Source organism: Scomber japonicus, chromosome 3, assembly GCF_027409825.1.
Source record: "Scomber japonicus isolate fScoJap1 chromosome 3, fScoJap1.pri, whole genome shotgun sequence".
NCBI lineage: Eukaryota > Metazoa > Chordata > Actinopteri > Scombriformes > Scombridae > Scomber > Scomber japonicus.
In genome coordinates this window covers 12,634,241-12,655,584 of record NC_070580.1, presented here as the reverse complement: position 1 = coordinate 12,655,584, position 21,344 = coordinate 12,634,241, and the positions used below count along the sequence as shown (strand labels likewise).

The 21,344-nt window shown below is 38.0% G+C and overlaps 1 protein-coding gene across 1 annotated transcript in view; it reads left to right on the top strand.

The window, feature by feature from the left end:
- The first annotated feature begins 301 nt into the window (after positions 1–301).
- slc2a9l2 (solute carrier family 2 member 9, like 2) overlaps positions 302–21,344 on the top strand; it is a 90,345-nt gene continuing 69,302 nt past the window's right edge. Inside the window, exons 1-5 of the mRNA XM_053315115.1 lie at positions 302–343; positions 4,080–4,159; positions 10,399–10,497; positions 17,505–17,665; positions 20,945–21,069. Coding sequence (XP_053171090.1) covers positions 4,091–4,159; positions 10,399–10,497; positions 17,505–17,665; positions 20,945–21,069 — 454 coding nt within the window. The 5' untranslated portion in view covers positions 302–343; positions 4,080–4,090. The remainder of the gene's footprint in view (positions 344–4,079; positions 4,160–10,398; positions 10,498–17,504; positions 17,666–20,944; positions 21,070–21,344) is intronic.

Sequence of the window (21,344 nt, the reverse complement as noted above, 5' to 3'; positions counted from 1 at the left end):
CCTGCCCCTCTAAAGGCCCCTGTGCACCGCCTCTATTTGAACAGAAAGTAGTAATAAGTAGCCAGCTACTATACAATAACTTGAGGCTGCAGATAGTTTTTTTGTCCTGTCCTATGCAATGTTTTGAGTCACCAACTGCCACTGATAACCATGGAGTTCACTTTTCTCTTTTGATCTAGTAGTTTACCTCAGATTGCAATGATGACATAAGAAATAGAGATAGAGAGAGGGAGGTTTAGAGTCATCAAAGTTAATAATTTGTCAGTGTTACTATTACAGCCAAGTCTAGTTCTGTTAGGTCAGTAGACTACCTCCAAGCATTGGACACGCAGCCTGTATATGGGTGAGTATTCCCACTCAGTCTGCTATTAGTTTAGAGACTGTAGGTTGAACTACTGCTGTTTATTTTTTAACATTATCCTTCATGTCTGTTAGTATTTTACCAGGCTGACAGTACTTCATACCTAAAGGCAATTTCCTCAGCAGTTGCCCACAGCACTATCTTAAGTTTAGTGAAGGGGACACCGCTGATACTTACGGCTACTTTTCTCTCTTCATACATAGTCTTATACATACAGCAGGATGTATGTAGCATTGTTTTGTTGTTCTCTGTTGTTATGGAGAGCTCATGCAACTGATTCTAAGATTTTTTCAAGCTCCTTGCTTTTTTTCAACATGTTTTTTTGGGTAGTGAAGCATGACAGTAATTGAGTTTTACTGTTAATATATAATTGGTGGATATTTCCATTAGTTTCCATTCTCTGAGCAGAGGAAGTAGAAGGATAGATTCAATAATAAGTTGATATGTGATCTACTGTGGACATATTCCCCTCTCCAATAATTTCAGTATCTTGTGTCATCAGCTTATCGTTCTGCGAGTTTCTGTTGTTCAAATGAATGATTATGCATTACATAAGTTTGATCTATCCAGTTGAAGAGTTAAAGTTATAGATGGGAAAATGTTTGAACAGCTTTCAGCTCATTATAAACATTATAGGTCTTTTTGCTGCTGTATTTACAAACATCATTAATAACTTAATAATAAGATTTAGTTGTTGTGCTTAATTAAAGTTGGGAGTCAGCTGCATGTCGTTTAGCTTGCTTTGGCCAAGCATAAGTATGGCATCATGAAGCATTACAGCAGGGGTGGCTAACCATGTGCCATGGAGATGCCATGTGTATGCAGGTTTCCCTTCCAACCAAAGACTTCAACAGGTGATTTCACTGATCAACACACCTCTGTTGCATCACAGCAAACAGTTTAACAGGGGTCCCATGGTCATAAAATTAATGGAAAATGGAATTAGAAAAACAGTTTTCCAGGCCTGGAAAAGGTTTGTAATGTACATAATGTTTTGGGGAAGGTTTGAATATACATTGTTTTTGGCTACTGTTTAAAATCTATTAATGAAAATCCCAAAACATGTATGTTGTGCAGTAGGTGTTACACTTTATTCTGTTGCCTGTCAAAAACTTTATCTGCGTGACCGTTCTTATCCACAAAAATGCCTGGAAAGTACGTTTAATACTGCATGGCTTTCAAACGACAAATATAAACATGGCTCAAGAGAGAGGGAGTCCCCAGCAGCACTGGATGCAGGCTCTGCACCACAACATTTGACATTGGCAACATTAGGGAAGCAGCACTGTCAGCCATGCTAAAGTGAAAAAGCTGTAAGAGAAACCAAAAGGCCACCCAACAGACTGCCAGTGTCAGCACATATTTCATGCCTGCTGAAGCCAGCAGAACAACTTCAACCGATGCTCAACCAAACCATTGCTGCACGCAATGATCTGCTGTCAACTGAAGTGATGTGGGCACTGAAAACGAAGGACTCACATTATTCTTGTAGCACGTGTAATGAATTTTCAGAGCCATGTTTCCTGACAGTGGAATAGCCAATAGTCAAATAAACAAATTTAGTTGTGGTGAAACAAAGTCCACCACATTTGGATTTGCGCCTCAACAAAGTTCTCTAACTCAAACAGATGGTCCTGCATGTCCAGATTTTGGAATGGGGGGCAGGTGAAAACCTGGTATAAAGGTCTGGAAATCCTAGGGGACGGAAACCACCCAGAACATTGCAGAGTGGATGTTACACATACTTTCCAAAACTGTAATGAAGAGTCTTACAATCCAAACAGCAGCTCTGCCATAAATTATATGTTTACAAAGCTTATACATTTTCAGTTTTTGTTGACAAGGTGATCATTCTACTTGGTGTTTTTATCATTGAGGTCATAGTGGTGGTGTACTAGAGTCCAAAATCATAGAAATGAAAAAAATATAGAAAGTTCTTGAAAATGTATTGATAAAAATGTGTGGGAACCTTGTATACATGGAGACATTTGTTATTAACCAATAGCCCGAGAGAGTACACAGTGTATTCCGTATGCAAGTCATGCAGCCTTCCTGTGCGTGTATAGATTGTTTAAGTAACATCTGGGGTCATGGTCTGATCACAGTTATGAAAGGCAGGTACCCTAAAGTCAATGCCCGTAGCTCCTGATAAATAACCAAAAAAGGTTTTGGGTACTGCATGTTACACAGACAGCAAGACAAGCTGACTCTTCTGATGAACTTGAATGAGCCTGTTCTTCTGCTGCAGGTAATGTTCGCTGATACAGTCACATTAGACAACTAGTTTGCAGTAGTTCATCAACAGCAGTTATAGTGCTAAAAGATGATGCAGCTTTGATATACATACTTATTGTATTAGATTTATATTGTACCCAATGGGTGAGCTACACACAATTCACAGTGTTCAGTTGTCACGCAGAAAGTTCTCCATGTAGTTAATAAACATTGAGTTATGAGTTCCTTTTGTAAAACAACTATTGCCAAGGACATAAATAAAGTTGATAATCAGTAAGTTGATAATGGGACTTTAGTAGTCACAAATTATGAGGACAGAATGCAAATGGATTTCTTGTGTGTTGGTAAAATACTGACACTGTTGTCCCATGGCACTGTGGTTTTACAGCAATCAAGGCTGGAAAAGAGTCCCTGACCTCCTTGGACACACAACCTTCAAATAAATAAAAGATCCAATCTCAGTGATTGGAGTTCAACTGATTTTACAATAAATCAGAAAAACTTGTTTAATAATAAGGTTTTAGTAAAGCAAGGTTTGATGACAACTATTTGATCAATCATACATCTTCAGTTATTTTCATGAATTCCCTCCACAGCTTGTGGCTCTCAATCCTGCTCCCCAAAGACTCAGTCCTGCTGGCTTTCCTTCTAGTCATCCAATCAGAGACTAATTTACATTCTGGAAGCTGAGTGAACGCTATTAAGTGTAATTAACTGTGCGGTAGGAGGGAAAATCTGCAGTACTATAGGACACTGACTGACTTCTGTCAATTATGTATAAAAGCCTTTCTTCTGGATCTTGGTTTCTGTTTGTCAATAAGAAAGTGAACTTAGCTTGAGTTAAATCTTACAGTGCAACTTTGTTAAATAGGAATTTTGGCTTTGGTATATACTTGTACACTAAGTTGGACACTACCAGTCTTCATACAATTTCTGCATTTTTTTGTAAAAGAGTAGTTTTTCTGTTCAGCTTTTCTGCGTGTTTCTGTATTTATGACCACTAGGTGGCAGGCTCAGTCTTTCCATTTATTGTCTAGTACACTTTGCCACCATTGTGGAATTCAATACTGTGGTGCAGTACAAACCCAGACCATTGTTTCTTTATGTTGTTGAATAATTGTGCAGAAATCTAATGCTTCAAATTATGGTCAAGGTTCCTCTTCTGGTAAGATGTCATGTCGTATAAGGCAATGTTTTTGCAACTTGGAAAACTGATTTAATGTTGTTTCCTGTTTCATTAGTAAATCCTAAACTTGTGACCAAGTTCTGATCTTTAATCCTATGTGCTCATGTGTGGGTGCCCCTATTGCTTGGTAGCACGTCAGAGCCACTGTCATTTCCTTTTCAGCATTTGTCTCACTCAGTAGTTTCTATGATAAATTCCACTTCCCCTCTCTTTGTTGGGAAATATGTCTTTTCTGCCCATGGGTATTCTGTATGAGCTTGATGGCTAACACTGTATGATATGACCTTCTCATTTAAGGTTGCTAATAAATGAAGATGGGCAAACCACAGAATGACGACCCGGCAGACCACAAGAAGGGAAACTCTGTCACTGCCACGGTTAGTGTAATTAACTATTTGAAAAAACTAGGGCCAAGTCTGTATCGTCTATCTCTACATGCACTAAATGATGTAATATTTTGTAAAGTTTGAGGGGGTTGACATAGGTCACAGATTTTTTGCCATGTAATTGTTGTTTGCTTATTTGCTTATTTGCTTATTATGTCATATATGAGGTCAGGCTTGGACAGGATGTATTTGTGGAGATACTGCACCTCAGTACATGACCTTTGTAATTTAAACATGACACTAATTTTCTGTTCTGTTTCCAAAAAATCCTGCCGTTGCTCGAGGCTCTGACAGCTGCTCAAACAGAGGCCCTCTTTGACTAATGACCAAGCTAAAATCTACCGAAATTAGATTTAAATTAGAAGTAAGAAGAAAAAGACATATGTGTTGATCTATGTTTTGATTAATTAAAAAAGAGAAAATGATCTCCTTTCACCATATGGCCATATACCTCAAAGTTGATTTATTTATACTGTGGCTAGAGAAAATCACCTCCAAGAAATATGTTTATTACTCATTGTATTAGTGTATGTGAATGATTATTAATGGAGATTTTCTTAGCCCCAATCCCTCACAACTAACGTTAGTGTGACAACTAGTGTTTTAATCCTGCCGCCCATGCTGTGCTAGTTTTATTGACAGCTCCCTACCCAACAATAAACCACTCCTTAAAGATAACAGAGTCAGAGCCTTATCTTCCAAAGTACGATCCTGGATGATAGGTTTCAGCTGTGCCAGCAGAACGAGGTCCCCATGGCGTTATTTTCAGACAGCTTCATCTGTTCAGTTACTGCCCCTTCTCCTACTCCACACAATTTGGCTGACTCGGCAATAAAGGCAAAGTATTAGTTGGTGTAAGTGGTGCCCAATGCTTTCACTTACATTGGAATTCTAATCTCGTCCACACATCTGTCAGTTTGAAATGTAACTGTTAAGCCCTGTTATTTCAAACTTGCATAGTGAGTAACAGTCACTAAAACAAATTCATACCTACGATTAACTCTGTGAGTAGAGACTGACTGTAGAAACACTGTTACTCCATTTTTCTGCACATGTACTTGAAGTTATCTGGTATAAAGAACTAAAGTCAGAGGAATTTCCACTGGTTAGCGCTTTTCTTTTTAGGACAGAGCTATCTATCAGCTATTAAAGTTGGATTTTCATCAACTCAATAAAACACCAAATGAAATTATATCTTGCTTTTGTAGTTACATTTTTAAGTGCCCAATAGGGGCTATTGTCCCCAAACCTGAAGTGCAATATTAATATTAATATTTATTTATACAAATCAAAGCTGAAAAACATCATCAAACAGGTTGCCTATGTTTTCCAGCAGTATGAATGTGATGAATACCGTGGATAGGGATATGAAATATATAAACTGTGACTATGTTAGGAATGTGAGATGAAAGCTGTGTGTGTGTGTTTGTAAGTATGTAGAAATGTAGATATTTCATCTCATTACAGGAGCCTTAGGAGTAACAAATATCACAAGGAAGTTGTCCAATAAGTGAAAAAAATAAAATGACACATGAATACTACATAATAATCTTTATAATAGAGTGCCTTAAATAATTCAATGGTAAATAAAATTTCCCCTTGATCTACAAAGAGTTGATAAATGAATCATTCATTCATCGTACCCTGCCTTTTATCTTTTGCTGGCTCTTTTTTAATCCTTATTTTCTCCATCGCAGTAAATGTTTGATATGTCATCAATTTTACATTTTCCCTTGACAATATTTCCTTTTTTCTATGTTGCTAATATAATAATGGGTCTCTGAAATGCCCAATTGTATCTCAATATCTCACTGGTGAACCACTGTATTCAACAAGCACTCACCCTCACTCCATACTTAGAAATGCCTTTCTGTTTGTCATAAAAGCAACGACGAAAACTGATAAAACGTATTACATTATATAAAATATTATAAGGAAAAGGGAGAATGTTCTAAGAAAAATAACTCGAACAAATATAATGTAACCTCACTACCACTGATGAATCGTTATTTCAAATAAATTGTGTGTCATATCCATTTGTCACCACTTATTTCAGTAAAGATGTTTAAAGATTTCCTCATTTGCCTGTGGTGTCTCTTTCAAGAAAGTGACTTCTCTCTTGGCTGGCATGGAGCCTCCCTTGGGTTTACATGATAGAAGGAAAAATGTATGGAAATCCATATGCATGGATTGCTTAAAGACCCCCTCCAGCCATGTTTAAGACACAAAAAATACTCTGCTTTATCTTCTGTTTCTTCTGTTTTAATCAATACATTTAAAAAATACTAATGTATTGGTATGTAATGGTATCGTAGGAGACCCCAGTCAAAAGCACCCAATTCCGTCTGTGCAGTTTTAATAGAATGAACTATTTATTGAGTTTGCCATGGGACTTATTTAAAGTATTACACAGCTTTTCTTGGCTTTTCGAACACTATTTGTAAAGCTTTGTGGATTGCACTTGGGATAAAAGCTATTATTTGTATTAAAAAAAGGATATATTTTCATTTTACACAATATGCAAATTAACTGTAATTTAAAATAATAGTAATTTTTTCCTAGGGACCCCAGTCAGTAGTCCATGCATGTTAAATATGTTGGGAGGATGAGGATTAAGGGAACAAAATAGCACTTAGATATCTGTGTCAGTGTGCAACCATTTATTATTAAGTCATGCAAATCAACTTCAAAACTGCGCATGTGTAGTAATTTGTGCTTTAACAAGACAAATTGCACATACATTTGTACAAACGGGAAATATAAATTGTCCACTTAAGTTTCAAAAAGTCACTATTACACAGTGTGTAGCTAGCTGGCTTTGATGGTTGATTATGAACCAGTAGAAATTGCATGATAGTGGGAGAAAATACTCACCAAAGGAATTGTCTAGTGTCTACTTTAGGCTCTTTACTTTAACTGGCCATTATGTGAGACCCCTGAGTTTTCGAAGGCTTTCTAAACCATGCACTCAGTCCACCAATGTGTTTGGTTTCGCAACCAGTGTGTACACATTTCCACATCTTTTTTTTATGCCATTTGACCCTTAAAAGGAGGAAGAGGTGCCCTACCATGTCATCAACCGTTTATATTTATAGAAGCAAGAGAGTGATGCTGTGTGTGGTTCAGTCACTCTGTGGACTGTCAAGCACTTCTTATTGCCTGAGCCTTAGTGAGCCACAGTGCCTTTGAGACTGCCAATAGCACCTCCGTAGTCTTGTTGTTTGTACTTCTGATGTACACACTAATTCCTTTTTCAAAGTCTATAAGATCCAACTCCTAGGAATTCATTATTATGCAAAGCTGGTGTGGTAAAGGTGTATGCTGTATTGCATTGGCCTGTTTATGTGGTAATATATGCAAATAGGCAAGATGGACTTTACTGGAGCCAAGCACTACTGGGACACATATTACAAGTGCATAATGTAAGCATACTATTATCAGTGAGCTTTACCTTTTAAGCTCTTCATACACAGTACTACTTTCTAGGCGCTAACTATTATGGATTTTCTAAGTTTTCTCACTGTTATAAATAAATACAAACACCCTGCTGTTCCCTGTAGCAGCTCTTTCTAACACTTTTGTTGTTTGGCTTATGGTTTTTCTTTTGGTTTTGCTATGCTTTGCCTTGTTACCACTAAGCACTAAGTAGCTTTCCCATTTTTCACAGTAGCATAAAACTGACGGAGAGCCTTGTTTATCTCCATTCTGGTTGATTGACTGCAGTAAATGATATTCAGCCTCACTAGATGTCAGAAAACAACCATTTGCTATGTAAAGATATAGTGAAGTAATGGCGACCAGAGCAGAGAATGAAACCACACTACCTCTGTGTGTTGTTATCTGAGCTTCTCTGTTCTTTGTTTTGGTAGCTGCACCAGCCACGTGTGCATGTTAGTACATGTGATCCCTCAGTGTCCTCCATGTGTGTTTCCAAGATGCATCACAAACTTTCACCAATAGCAGCTTAACAGTTCAAAATATGTGTTTGAACACAACATTTGAGGTGGGAAAATAACAGAATCAGCACTGCCTAGTTAGAGAGTTTGATCTGAGTTGTGTGAGCTATAGTGCACCATCTAGTGGCTGAATTTGATGTATTGCAACTTTAAAATCAATAGTCAAATCTTTCACCAAGTCTGAAAACAGTGAGCAGATCACATTAACGATCCGGCCTTACGTTTTGACTTTTGAAAATCTCTCTCACTAATTTCAGCATGTTTCTGTCTTCAATTCTTCTCCATCCTGTCCATCTCTTTCCACCTCTCATCTATGCTTAACCCACAGAGTAAATCAAAATTAACAAGAGTTTGAAACAATTTGCTTGGCACAGTAATACTGTTGTAATGTGGTCACAGGTGTGTGCTTTATAGGGTATTTTACATCTGCTTTGAATGCATGTCAGCCAATCATAATCAAGGACCGGAACTATCCATTTTTTAATGAATCACTTATTATTATTTTACAGATAACATCAAGTGCTCATCATTATGAGCCTTAGTCCGTAACCTTGTCTTCATCTTCTACTCCTGTAGCCTTAGCCTCGACCTACTGTACTGTCTGTTCTCCTTCAACGCTCCCACTAATCACCCTCCTGTGTCTGTGCCTCCAGGCTATTTCTTCAGCCTGTGGTCTGTTGGTGCAGGGTATAGATACATACAAATGTTCTTCCTTAGTTACACAGCAGTGTGTTGATTGCTTCTTGATTGGACCAAGAACAGACAGTTCATAATGATTACGGTCATAATTATGAATCTCTATGAACATCTTACATCACCAATTACTCCAAAATACAAGTAAAACATTTAAAGTTTTTAAACTGTGAAAGAACAAAAAGAATCCTGCAGACTGTCAATACAGCCAGTTCAAGTGATCAACAGTGTGTGGGATTTTTTGGTTGTTTCAAAAGTGTGAGGTAAATTGTGCTTTGGATCAGTTTCCTTTTTTCCAAAACACAAACAAAAGAAGAACAAACAAAACAAAACAAAAAAATCTGTAAATCCACCTACATTTACATAGATATTTATAAAGTATACTTCTGATTTTAAAAAGGAAATATCATGAAATATAATACAAATATGAATAAATGAAAATGGATTATAGAAACATTTTTTACAATGGCTTGACTATTGGAGCTTAATTTAAAACTGCTTAGTTTAGAAAGGTTTGAAAAATGTGCACATTTGGTCCAGTGGTCCAACACTGTCGTCCCTAGCAAGATACAAAAACTATTGTCTAGATTGCCCTGGAACTGGGAGGTTCATAGTCCCCAGAAGATGATTCCCACTGTATTTGATTGAGCCCCTAACCTTTATTATGTCATAACATTCAGGCAAACATTTCAACCTGTACATAAAACATTCAAATCTAATTGAAAAATTGCCATAAAAATCACAACTCATACAGTACATGCTCCACATTTATGAACCATCTCCATTCTCAACACCCTTCACCATCCTCTGGCTTTAAATGTCAACATTTCACACAGAATGTCTCATAATGTAATTGGCACAGTGTTCTCAGGGGGATTAATGTTTAAAATTCATGACACTGTGGCCTTTTCTCTTGAGCCACTCGCAGGACAAGCTTTATGATGTTATTCCCTCAAGAGGCAATGCTCTCTGTGCAGCAGAATCTCTATGAGGTTGTTTTATATAATGTATTTTTTGTTCTGCACGGCTCATTTGTTTTATAGGCTTTAATTAACTGCTAGTGGGGCATCATGCTTTTTGTCTTGTTATTATATTTTTTGGTGCCTCCATTACCTATTCATAGCATTAATTTAATAACAGAACTATGTGTTTGCAATTTTACTCACTCTTTCTAAATTATCAGTAATATAACTCCTTAGTAGAATAAATTATTTGATGATAACTTTACAACATACATGCTCATTATTCATGCAATTTATCCTCCATAATTATTTCCCACCAGTACTTCTGCCCTCATCTTATATCAAACAGCGTGCACATATCACAGTGAACTTGTCATTGTGTGGTTAGTATTTGTTGTTTAAGCAGTGACATGCTCAAGGGAAAATTGAAGAGAATAACCCAGTTGCCTGGCCCAGATACCTGGCGCTATATGAAACGTCCTCTGTTGAATTCCCTCGGTTTTGGTCTGACCTTTATGTTGATCAAAATCAATGTGACTGCCACTGACAAGACCTGTAACGTGTGTTTGTATGACTAGTACAAAACTCTGTGTTCATTCGTGTGCTCTCTCATTAACAGCCAGTCACAGCCTGTCTGTTGAATGCAGCCTTCTTCGGTGCCCTGGGGTCATCTTTCCTTTATGGGTACAACCTCTCTGTGGTCAATGCGCCTGCTCTGGTGAGTCAAACTGTGTGGTGGTTTCGATTGATTGTTCATGTTCTCTCTGTGTTTTAGCATCACTAGAAATCAATAAACATTCATTTAAATGTTGCCTCAGAACCAGGTTTTAAGTTAGTTACGCCTGAATGAGAATCATTTAATTAATGTAATTCCTAAATTGATTGTGCATGCAATTAATCAGATTGTACAAACACTGTCACAGTTATACTAAACCCCAGTACTCCACATTTACTGTAATTCTATAGGTTTTACAATAGTTGTAATTCTTGTCTGTTAATTACTGGACACTTTGTTTGTGTGTCTGTCATAGTATATTAGAGTATAGACAGTATGTACCTGTCTTAAAACAATAATGGGTAATGGGTTTTGGTACACACACATTCACCAAAGAGCAATGAGTCTCTAGTTATTGTGAAACCAAATACACACACTTCACTTTTATTAATAACACACAAAAACATCAGATCATTTTTCAACATAATATGAACTTACCCACTCATCAGTCATACACAGCCAGCTCAGTAATGCTAACACTTTGTTGTTCAATATGACTTTCATCCCACATTAATACACAGAGACACAGAGAGGGAGCTTTAAATCTCAAAAGTAGCATCATAATCACTTCCAAAAGTTTCATTTTATACAATACACAAGCTGCCAGGGTTTGATTGACTCCCATTTGTAGTCTCAAAATGGAGAAGAGGGAAATCTAATAATACAATTATGTTAGTTGGCTGTTTGTTGGATGGTTAGATAAATGACCAGAAACATCTGCAGAAAGGCAATTATGTGTACTTAGCATTGTTTGGACAAGACTAGATATTTTCACAGTCTGTAAATCCTCTTTGATTTGTGAAACTGAAATTATATTTTTTATGTATCGGCCCAGTTAAGTAGTGCAACTTTTGGATGAGAAAATAGGTTACATTTTTCAATCTGGCCTTGTGTTTGTTTTATGGTAATTAAATGACCAATGGGTTATTTAATTAGTATTCATACATTATAACCCTTAGCTCTGCAGCTGTTAGTATAAGTACAGGGAATCCAGAGAGTGAAATTAAGTTTATTCTTAGACCTTAATTGATGTCACTGTTTTGGTCTGAAGCGCTTATTGATACAGTAATTCTTAAAACCTTGGTATAATAATGCAGTGGCTTCTCTAGCTCCCAGTGTTATCTTTAAACCCTATTTTAATCAGAGCGTTTACGAGTGCAAGTGTGCTGAAAACTCTTCCAAGCCGATTAGGTACAGTTCAGCTGCACTTCTGGACATAAACAACAACATGCCGACTTCACTCCCACCAGAGCTCAGAGCAGCACTTTTTTAACTGTAGCTCCTGAGAACAGCTGACTGGCGTAGCAGACAACAACTGTTCGGAGGCAAATGGAGGCAGTGTGCAAAGAAGCAGAAGAGAGGCAAGAGGCCGGCCTGCTGGCCAAACTAAAGGCTAACATAGACCAGCTATTTCATCACTCTTTCTGGCCAATGTTCGTGGACCTATTACATTTGAGACTGAGCCGCCATGAGATGAGGAACTGTTGTGCTTTTGTTCTGATGGAGACCTGGTTAAACGATAACATGTCAGACTCGACAGGCTGCTGTTTAAATGTTTTACCTAATCTGTCAGGTAAAACTAGAGGTGGTGGACTCTACATATCAACAGAGGTTGGTGTACAAACTGTACTCTGGTTAGCAGCCACTGCTCTGAGGCAGTAGAACACCTAACGGTTAAATGCTGGCTGCGTCACTTGCTACGTGAGTTTACAGCTGTGTTTATAGTTGCTGTTTACATTCCTCCAAGCGGTAATATTAACTAAGCACTCAAAGAGCTTCATAATGGCATCGGCTCACTACAAAACAAACACCCAGAAGCACTGTGGAAAAGGGCTATTAATGTGATTGCAGGTGACTTTAACCATGTTCATCTGCAAGACATCCTAACTAAGTTCCATCAGCACATCATTATGGCCAACCGTAGAGAGAACACACTTGATTGTGTGTACACAAACAGAAAGGGGACATACAAAGCCATCCCCCGCCCCCATCCCGGCCTCTCAGATCACATCTCCATCATGCTGGTCCCTGCCTACCACCGTGTGTTAAAGTCCAGGAAACCAGAACAAAAGACCATTTTGTGTGGCCCAGTGACGCTGCCCCTATGTTTCAGGACTGTTTTGCATACACTGACTGGCATATTCAGAGAGCCAGCATCAATCACTATCCATCCTTACCAGAAACCCTGGATGAATGTAGAGGTACGTTCCCTGCTGAGAGCCTGGGACTCTGTGTTCAGGTCCGGTGACACTCTGACACTCACAGCAGCAAGGAGATAGCTGGTGGCATGTTAGTAGGGGTGTGACGAGATCTCACGAGACGAAAACGCGACGATATTTCTCGTCGAAGTGAATTTTGTCTAGCGAAGCTATAATTAAGGGCGTACCAAAAAGAAGAAGAAGAAAAAAAAAGAGGATCATTTTTCGCTCATTCGCACGTCATGTCTTCTTTTTATAATGTCACGTGTGGATCATTAACCTTGTTGCAGCTTCTACCTGTTGAGAAGATCTCACAGACCTCAGGTCTCTACACTAAGAGCCTGAGGTAGGAGGAGGGAATCTAGCGCAGCTATGGAAGCCTAATAGTGCAAAAAGTAAAATGAGTCACACTACCAAATTATAACACCATTTATATGTTGTTCTACTTCTGTATTTATGTGATACAGGATTTGTGCAATTTACTTTTATTTCTGTTTTTTTATTAGCAATATGTTATAATTTGTGATAATTGGATTCTTTATTTAATTTATATATTAGAATTGTTTGTACTCTTTATAATTTACTTTTTAGTATTTGTGATTGTATCTAACTTCTATATTTATGGTTGTTATTTCCACAAATACCAATATTATACATCTATAAAATATCTATATGGGGAAACCTTTTACAGCACTGCATACTGCATATGATAATTATATATTTAGAAAGTAGAACTGAAGTGATTCATTACAAGATGATTAGTTAAAACGTTTCAAAATGCATCTGCATTCTTTCCATTTTGTGAATTTCAAATAAAAGAAAAGTCATATTTCTTCATTGAAGTTCTCTTAAAAATATAGTTAAAATCTCGTCTCATCTCGATCTCGTGAACCCAGTATTGTGTCTCATCTCGTCTCGTGAGCTGAGTGTATCGTTACACCTCTAATAAATAGGGCAAAATCCACCTATGCTCTCAAAATTCAAGGTCACTTCTCCTCCAATGACCATGAGGGTATGAGGTTAGAGAGAGCATGAGGTTGGGCATTAAAAGCATCACTGACTACAACAAAAAGGAGGCCTCTACCTGATGCCCTAAATTCCTTCTACAGTATGCTCATTTTGTGGAGTCAAAAAACAATCCCACCTCCAGGCTCACCATAATAATGGCACACATAAAACAGACCACTGATGTGACAGTAGACCCCCACCAGTATACATACAGGAAGTAAGATCAACGCTATGGAAATTCTTCATTCTTACACTGTGCCATTGTTCCAGTAACATGTACATGTTACACTAGGTGCTTTTACAATGTATTGATTTATTGAGCTTAAAATCAAATCATACTACATTGTAATTGTAGTTAGGCCTGCTGTGTCATGTACTGAATTAGTTACGGTGACAAAAAGCTTTTAAAAAAAAACATTCGTTAACCGAAGCTGTGAGAGAACAATGCTGCCATAGAGCAGTGGGGTTCATCTTTTAATTAGGTCTGAACAGACCAGAAGTCACAATGCTGCCCTTGATTGGTGAGGTGAAGTCAGTGAGAAAGAGGGGGATGAAAGTGAGGAAACCTGACAGCTCTGACCTGTCAGTCTAATTGGTAATTGTGTGATCTATCACTTCATGAAAAGTGGGATTTTCGTCCCTTTACACGCCAGGAAATCGCTGCAGAACAACCAAATTTTCATCAGTAAACGACAATTGATTAGCATCAGGGTTGCCTAAGAGAGACCCTTTTCTTTTGACCCTGGCATCCTAGCCTGAACCCCTCAAAACCTGCTCATAAAACTAATCCTGCAGATTTGTCCTTGCTTTCATTTCCCCCTGCCCATCACCCTTTCAATGATCAAAGACAATTTAAATGAGTTCTTTCTCCGTTCTATCTTTTGTTTGGATAAAATCTCTTATCCGCACAATTCATGTATCTACATCCAGGAATTAGGGAGGTATTTCTTTCAGTAATCCTGGTTAGTCACTGTGCTGCCGCACATACGCCTAATTCTCCAGTCCATTTGTATGTTGAGCTGTTGCTTCTTGTTCATGCCGGTTCAAAGCTTCTTCTCAGCAGGAACACAAGTGATTATGAAGCTGGTGCTGGCTCCACTCTTGCCCTGCAGGGGTCCACTACTGCTCCAGCTGTCTTTACAAAATTCATACAAAATAAATTAGCCACTTCCATGAATCTGTTCAGCTGTCTGAATAAGAGCCTGGACAACTTTAAAGTAAAAGTAAGACTAAAGAAAAGGTTTAAAAAAGTTGAAACAGTTTAATGACAAATGACTAAAGCCTCATGTACATATGTAAAAATGTACATATAGCATATAAACATGGTATATACTGTACAGTTTTCCCCAGGCACAGCAGGTCTACCTTGAGTACATTGAGTACCTTGCCTTTGAAATGTTGTGTAGCTGCAATGCGCCTTGCTGAGTGCAAAGAAATATTCAAAGGAATATAAAAAATGCATGCCCATGAAAACTCTAATAATTCTTGTGGCTTTTAAGATCTTTATATGTTTTCAGATGGCAATCTTCTTCACTGACATGACACAGAAAAAGAAGGCAAAACTAACACTGGCTATTCACCTACTCATCACTCTTTTCTCCCCTTTCAATCATCAGGAATGTGATGGAAATCTAGCCTCCAGGCATCACTGGTTACAGTCAGATTCACATAAGAAATCGTGTGAAACCTGGTTTTCGTAATCAGGGTAACCCAGTTAAATTTCTCCTAGAGCCAATTTCTTGGGCATGCACATAAATATATATGTGTAAGTATTGCTGTAACAGAAACACAGATGGATGAAAGGAAACATCATTACACAGAGAAAGAAGTGGTGCATCCACATATTCAGAATAACTGAAAGTCCAACATTCTTGGTCCCCTGGGAAAGTTCCTGCAGAAGAATGCTCTATAAAAACTGAAACAAAGACAAAGTAGCTGAACAGTTGATCATCAGTAAAATACACACAGAAAACATACACACACATCAGACCATGGTCACTTTTGGGGACATAACATAGACTTACATTCATTTTCTGGATTTTCTTACCCTAACCCTAACCATCACCACGACTTGCTTGATCCTAATCAGACACTAACCCTAGTTTTAACCACTGACCGAAAAATCTGCCTTTTTTCCAATTTGGGACACAGCTTTTGTCCCGAAAGTAGCCTATGACAGACCACAAACACATTGGGTTGTTACACAGACACACAACAACAACAACAACAAAAAAAACAGTTTAATGTAGTTTTTATCCCTAAAATACTTTTAAAATAATGTAAACCATGGTTTCTGAACAGCTGCATGCATGTGCATCTTTTAGTAAACAGGTTACTACAGTACAGTGCATTTACCGTAAACGCGTTCTCTGATGAGCCGTGAAATCGGTTTTCCATCTAATGTGCCTTAAGTGAATATTTGTAGACATTTTCTGATTGCTTTAGCACACAGGGAGGAAGACCGTTATTGACTGAGCATGGTGTGTGTTTTCAGGGAGCGATGAAATCAAAACTTGGGTAATAATTCATCTTTTCCATGTCAGATGGCAGGCCTCGTATGAAAATAGAGAGAGGGTTGATGAAATCCCAGTGCAACCCAGTGTCTCAATTAGTCACATCAATGTCTCATCAAACTTCTAAGTATAATGATAAATAAACTTGGGAAAAAAAATAAAAAAATAAAAAAACTCGGACCTAACAGTTGCTCACTACGATGCTATCAAAGACAGCCATACCACTCCTGAGCCATAGAAAGCAATGGAAACTCCTCTGGTACCATGGCCACCTCTGCTCACAACATGTCTACTCTCAGCAAGTCAAGCCAAGAAAGGCCTTTTTTCACTCGGTGTACATGGATAGCATTTTTACTTTCTTTGATAGTGAGATAATTCATGACATTTCATTTCATGGCATTGAAATGCCATAAAAGACATAAAACAGCAGTCCCACATGCAAAATTAAAAATGAAAAGTGGTTCAGTGTTGGAACTGACATCGTCATCCATGATAAGGAGCCTGAGTGTTTTGAGACACATGCCAATAATGTCTGTCACTGATTCACTGTAACATGCGTCAGTTCATTTTCCATATGTATTCTGCCAAGTTTGCTCTCTGGTGTTGCTAGATAACGTTTAGAAATTGTCAGCATATTTAAGTAGTATATTCATTTAAAAAAAAAGTCTTTAAATGTAAATGTTGTCAAACTTGAATACATACCAAAAAACATATTTAACAAAAACAGCCAACAAATCCTCTTAAATACGATCGAAAAGGTGTATGCTGAAGCCAAAGCCTATTATGCCGACCCTTCTACATCACCAAGACAACAAGTACTTCATTATATGCCACGCTTCATACTCATCCAAAGCAGAGCAACAATAATAAAATCTAAATGAAATAAATCAATAAATAACTGGAAAATCTTTAGACAAAAGCACTGGTTTTCTTGTACACACCACCTTTCTTTCATATATGTGTATATATATATATATATATATATATATATATATATATATACATACACACACACACACACACACGCATTTGAGCACTTTTATAGTCTACAATATTGTCAAGTATCTGTAATATGAGAAACATAGTTTAAGGGTTCTTGATAAGTGCATCAGTTGATTACTCATACAACTGTCTTCTGAAGAAAGAAAATCTGATTAGGGTGAGTTTTATGTGCAAATGAATATGATACATTTGAACAGTCTCTTTCTCATGTGTTCCTCTTCTGTTGCAGTACATTAGAGATTTCTACAATAAAACATGGATTGAGAGATACGGGGAGCCTGTTGCAGCAGAGACAGCCACCCTCCTCTGGTCTCTCACAGTGTCCATATTTGCTATCGGAGGTCTTCTGGGAGCTCTGTCAGCCTCTTTTCTTATGAAAGTATTTGGAAGGTGAGTTAAGTTTTATGTATCAATGCAGTATTTCTCTTGCAGATGTACTAGTCTGGGACCTATCTCATGAAATATTGTTATTAGGTTAGCCAGCTTACTTTGGGTTTAACTTTCAGATATCATTAAGCTGGTTCTGTTTGTGCCGTAGCTCATCACAATTTTAACATCTGCTCCAAACGATCAGATTAAAACTTTTAGGCTTAATGAATCTCCCTATTGATGATGAACTGATCAGAAAAACTGAGTCCTACAGGATCCCAACATGGACTAAATATTCTTACTGTAACAGAATCATTAAAACAGTGTCCTTCTCTTAGATGTAAAAGTGGAATGATCCAGTACTCATTTCAATATACAAAACTAGGTTTACCTGAACTCTTTAGATAAGATGTTCTTCTCTACCAGACCTGCAAGAAAGCTCTCTATGGCTTTACTGTACTTGTTCTCTTTTGTTCTTCCATTCTTGGTTCAAATGCTAGATTAACCTTTATCCTAGCGCATGACTGACTGCACATGTATTTTTCAGTGCTTTGGCAGGAAATGCAGCACTGTGTCTTTGGAACTGAGCAGACAAAGCCATAGTATCTTGTAGTTAACTCCCTTGTTGCTCTGTTTTGTTTCACAGGCTCTCAGCTCTCACTTTCTTTCATTTCTCTTCATACCTCGTGCACTTCCCTTCCCCTGTCTCTGTCAGTCTCTTGAAATCTCTGTCCACAACCATCAACTCAGCATAGGTAATGTTCTAAATGTATAGGCACTTATATAGGGAAGGAAGAGGCAGTGTGGCTTCACTCAAGGGATTTCCATTGGGGTTTATTCCTATCGTAGGCATATTGTAGATGTAGTCTTATGGATTTGGTTTTCTAGCCAACAGCTGCTTGTAACTTGACAACAGTCCTGCAAAACAAGCTGTGAATCTTTGAATGTTCAGTGTCAGTTGAGGTTCTCATAGAGGCGTTGATTCAACCCACTCATCCAACAGTGGACGTTTGATGATGATTGTGATTAAATGATTTTATCCCATATCCCATTCTCCATTCCTTTTGAGGCTTCTGTCCATTCTTCAGTTGATTTTATCCTTTGAAGGGTTTATTGGTTTCTGTGTAATGAGGGGTGTAATGATGTTCAGCATGTTTTTGGTAGAACAGAAAAAAAAGAAGAGGTAGAAAAGTAAAAAAGGTCCTTTTCTTTTTAAGAAATGTAAACATCCAAGAATGGCTTATTGGCCAAAACTACTCCTGTTTGCTTGTGTGGCAGTGGAAAAGGAAAACAACATTTCTGTTTCCTGCAAAGAGTCAGGACACCTGTTTATGGCTGTTTTATTCATAACCCCACCCAAACTGCATACCACCTGTCCAGTTATCAGACATCACCTATACCGTCATCCTGTGCTCCCACCTAGTGGACAGTGCACCATCTGACCAGGTAGCATGCGATGTCCAGTTATTCATATGGGACCGAGTCAACAGCATAGAGAGCAACCCAATTGGACATTACACACCACCCGACTGGGTAGCACGAGGCGTCCAGTTCAACATCACATACTACCCAGCTGGAAGGTGCCGATTAGACAGAAATTCAATAGCCTCTTTCTAGCTCTACAGGAGTTGAGCAAGTGCTGCCACTCAGCTGCACTCTACAAGAGTAGACCAAGAAAGAGAGTAAATTCTAAGGTGGAGGAAATTGGTATTATTAATATTAATGTGTGCCCTCCAGTCTTTTGGTCAGTTATACCATCATGGCTTTATTCCAAATTAACACATAGATATAAATGTTTTGAATTGTAATTTAATATTAAAATAATATATTTTTGATATTAAAATCATAACTCCTTCTTTTGTCCTTTTCAGATATTGTAAGTAAGTTGTCTCTAGTAGATTTTATTGAGCTTATAGTAACATAAAAAGTGTAGTCTTCTCCAGTTTTCACCTGGTTCACTGTCTCTGTGAGCAGCACATACAGGAGGGATCAGCTCCATCCGAGGTGAAACATACAGCTCTTAAATACAAAGATCCTGCATCATAGCCATGAATAAAATCTTTCATTAAGCCTTTGCTTTTTCACACTGAACCAACCAAAGCAGCATGATGGTGCTGCTGTGTGCTTTTAAATAGCACGCAGGTGTTTCAGATTCAGAGATTTGAGGCAGAGCTGCAGAGTTGAGTGGAGGCGTGTGGGGAAGTTCATTTGTGCTGTTGAACGTAACCGCTGTGAAACAATCAGAAAATAACGTTTTATCAATCTAATTCACCAACTTTCTTACTGCCAGCAGCGCTCCCTCACTTCATTCACTCTCTAGCTCGCTCCTGTAACTGCTACATCTGTTGCCACCTACTGGTGGAGCAACTCTGTCCCCCCGAGACCTTTTATACAGAACAGTGAGGGGGAATAAAGTAGCAGCATTAATACAACTTAACTCTTAATTTAGATGTAGATTACTTCCAACGCCATGTTAACAGTTTATTGATATTTGGAAATTGACTTGTGGGCTGCCTATGTCTGTTCTGTGTGTCTGTTGTGAGTGAAGTCCACCTGCATGCTGCTGTGTCGCTGACGCATGAAGTAGCACGTGTCGCAAACACAGAATTGAAGTGAATAGATTGACCTCATGAATAGACCCCATGATCCGATACCTGATCTAGCTATTACAGTCTATATCGGGGCCTATATCCATTATTGATATTGGATCGGTGCATCCTGTAATGGGAATTCTTATTATTCATCTTCTCTGACCCAAATGAGCAACTATGTCATATGATTAGGTGTATGTGTGTGTCATAATCTGCTGGTCATGACACCACTTATGTTACATGAAATGCTGATTGAGTGAACATCATGTATGTTATAATCTACTGACTAACCATTGTCCTGATTGTACACGCATTATGACGTGACTATTGTGCTTACATTGTTCTGATGATAGTAATACATACATATACATATACATAAACATACACACACACACACACACACACACACACACACACACACACACACACACACACACACACACACACACACACACACACACACTCTTATATGTCCTTTTTTTTATCATACTATTTCACCAAAAAAAGCTTTCCCTCTACTACAGTAGTTTAACACCAATGTAACTTGTTAAAATGTTTCAGAAGTGGGATTACTAACCCCTCACCCTTCCTTTTTTGACAATATGATATTTTGGTGAAGAAAATTGAGTCAATCAAAAGTGAATAAATATACTTTACTTTATAATGTACATATATGCTTTTTCTAACCAATTTCTCTTTTTGACTTTAGAAAGGGAACCTTGCTGCTGGATAACAGCCTTGCTGTGGTAGCTGCCTTGCTGCTGTCTCTGGGTGAGAGGGCAAGCTCTTTTGAGATGCTCATCATTGGCCGGCTCATTATCGGGGTGAACTCTGGTAAGTGTTTCTTTTTCTAGACTGGAGAAGAAAAACAAAACAAATGATTTATCTGTCAGTGTGGAGCAAAGTACCACAGTGCAGAGAGAAACAATCAATGGAACAATGTAATCATGTAAATGAAGCCCAAACAAGACAGTATTTGAACTGTATTCAATGTTTAGTAAAACAGGGCAAATTACCTGTATTCAATTTAATATTGTGTGCATGCTTAACATAATTTCTGAGTGGCATTCAGGTTCTTGAAATCAAATTAGGTTTTAAAGTGTATCAAG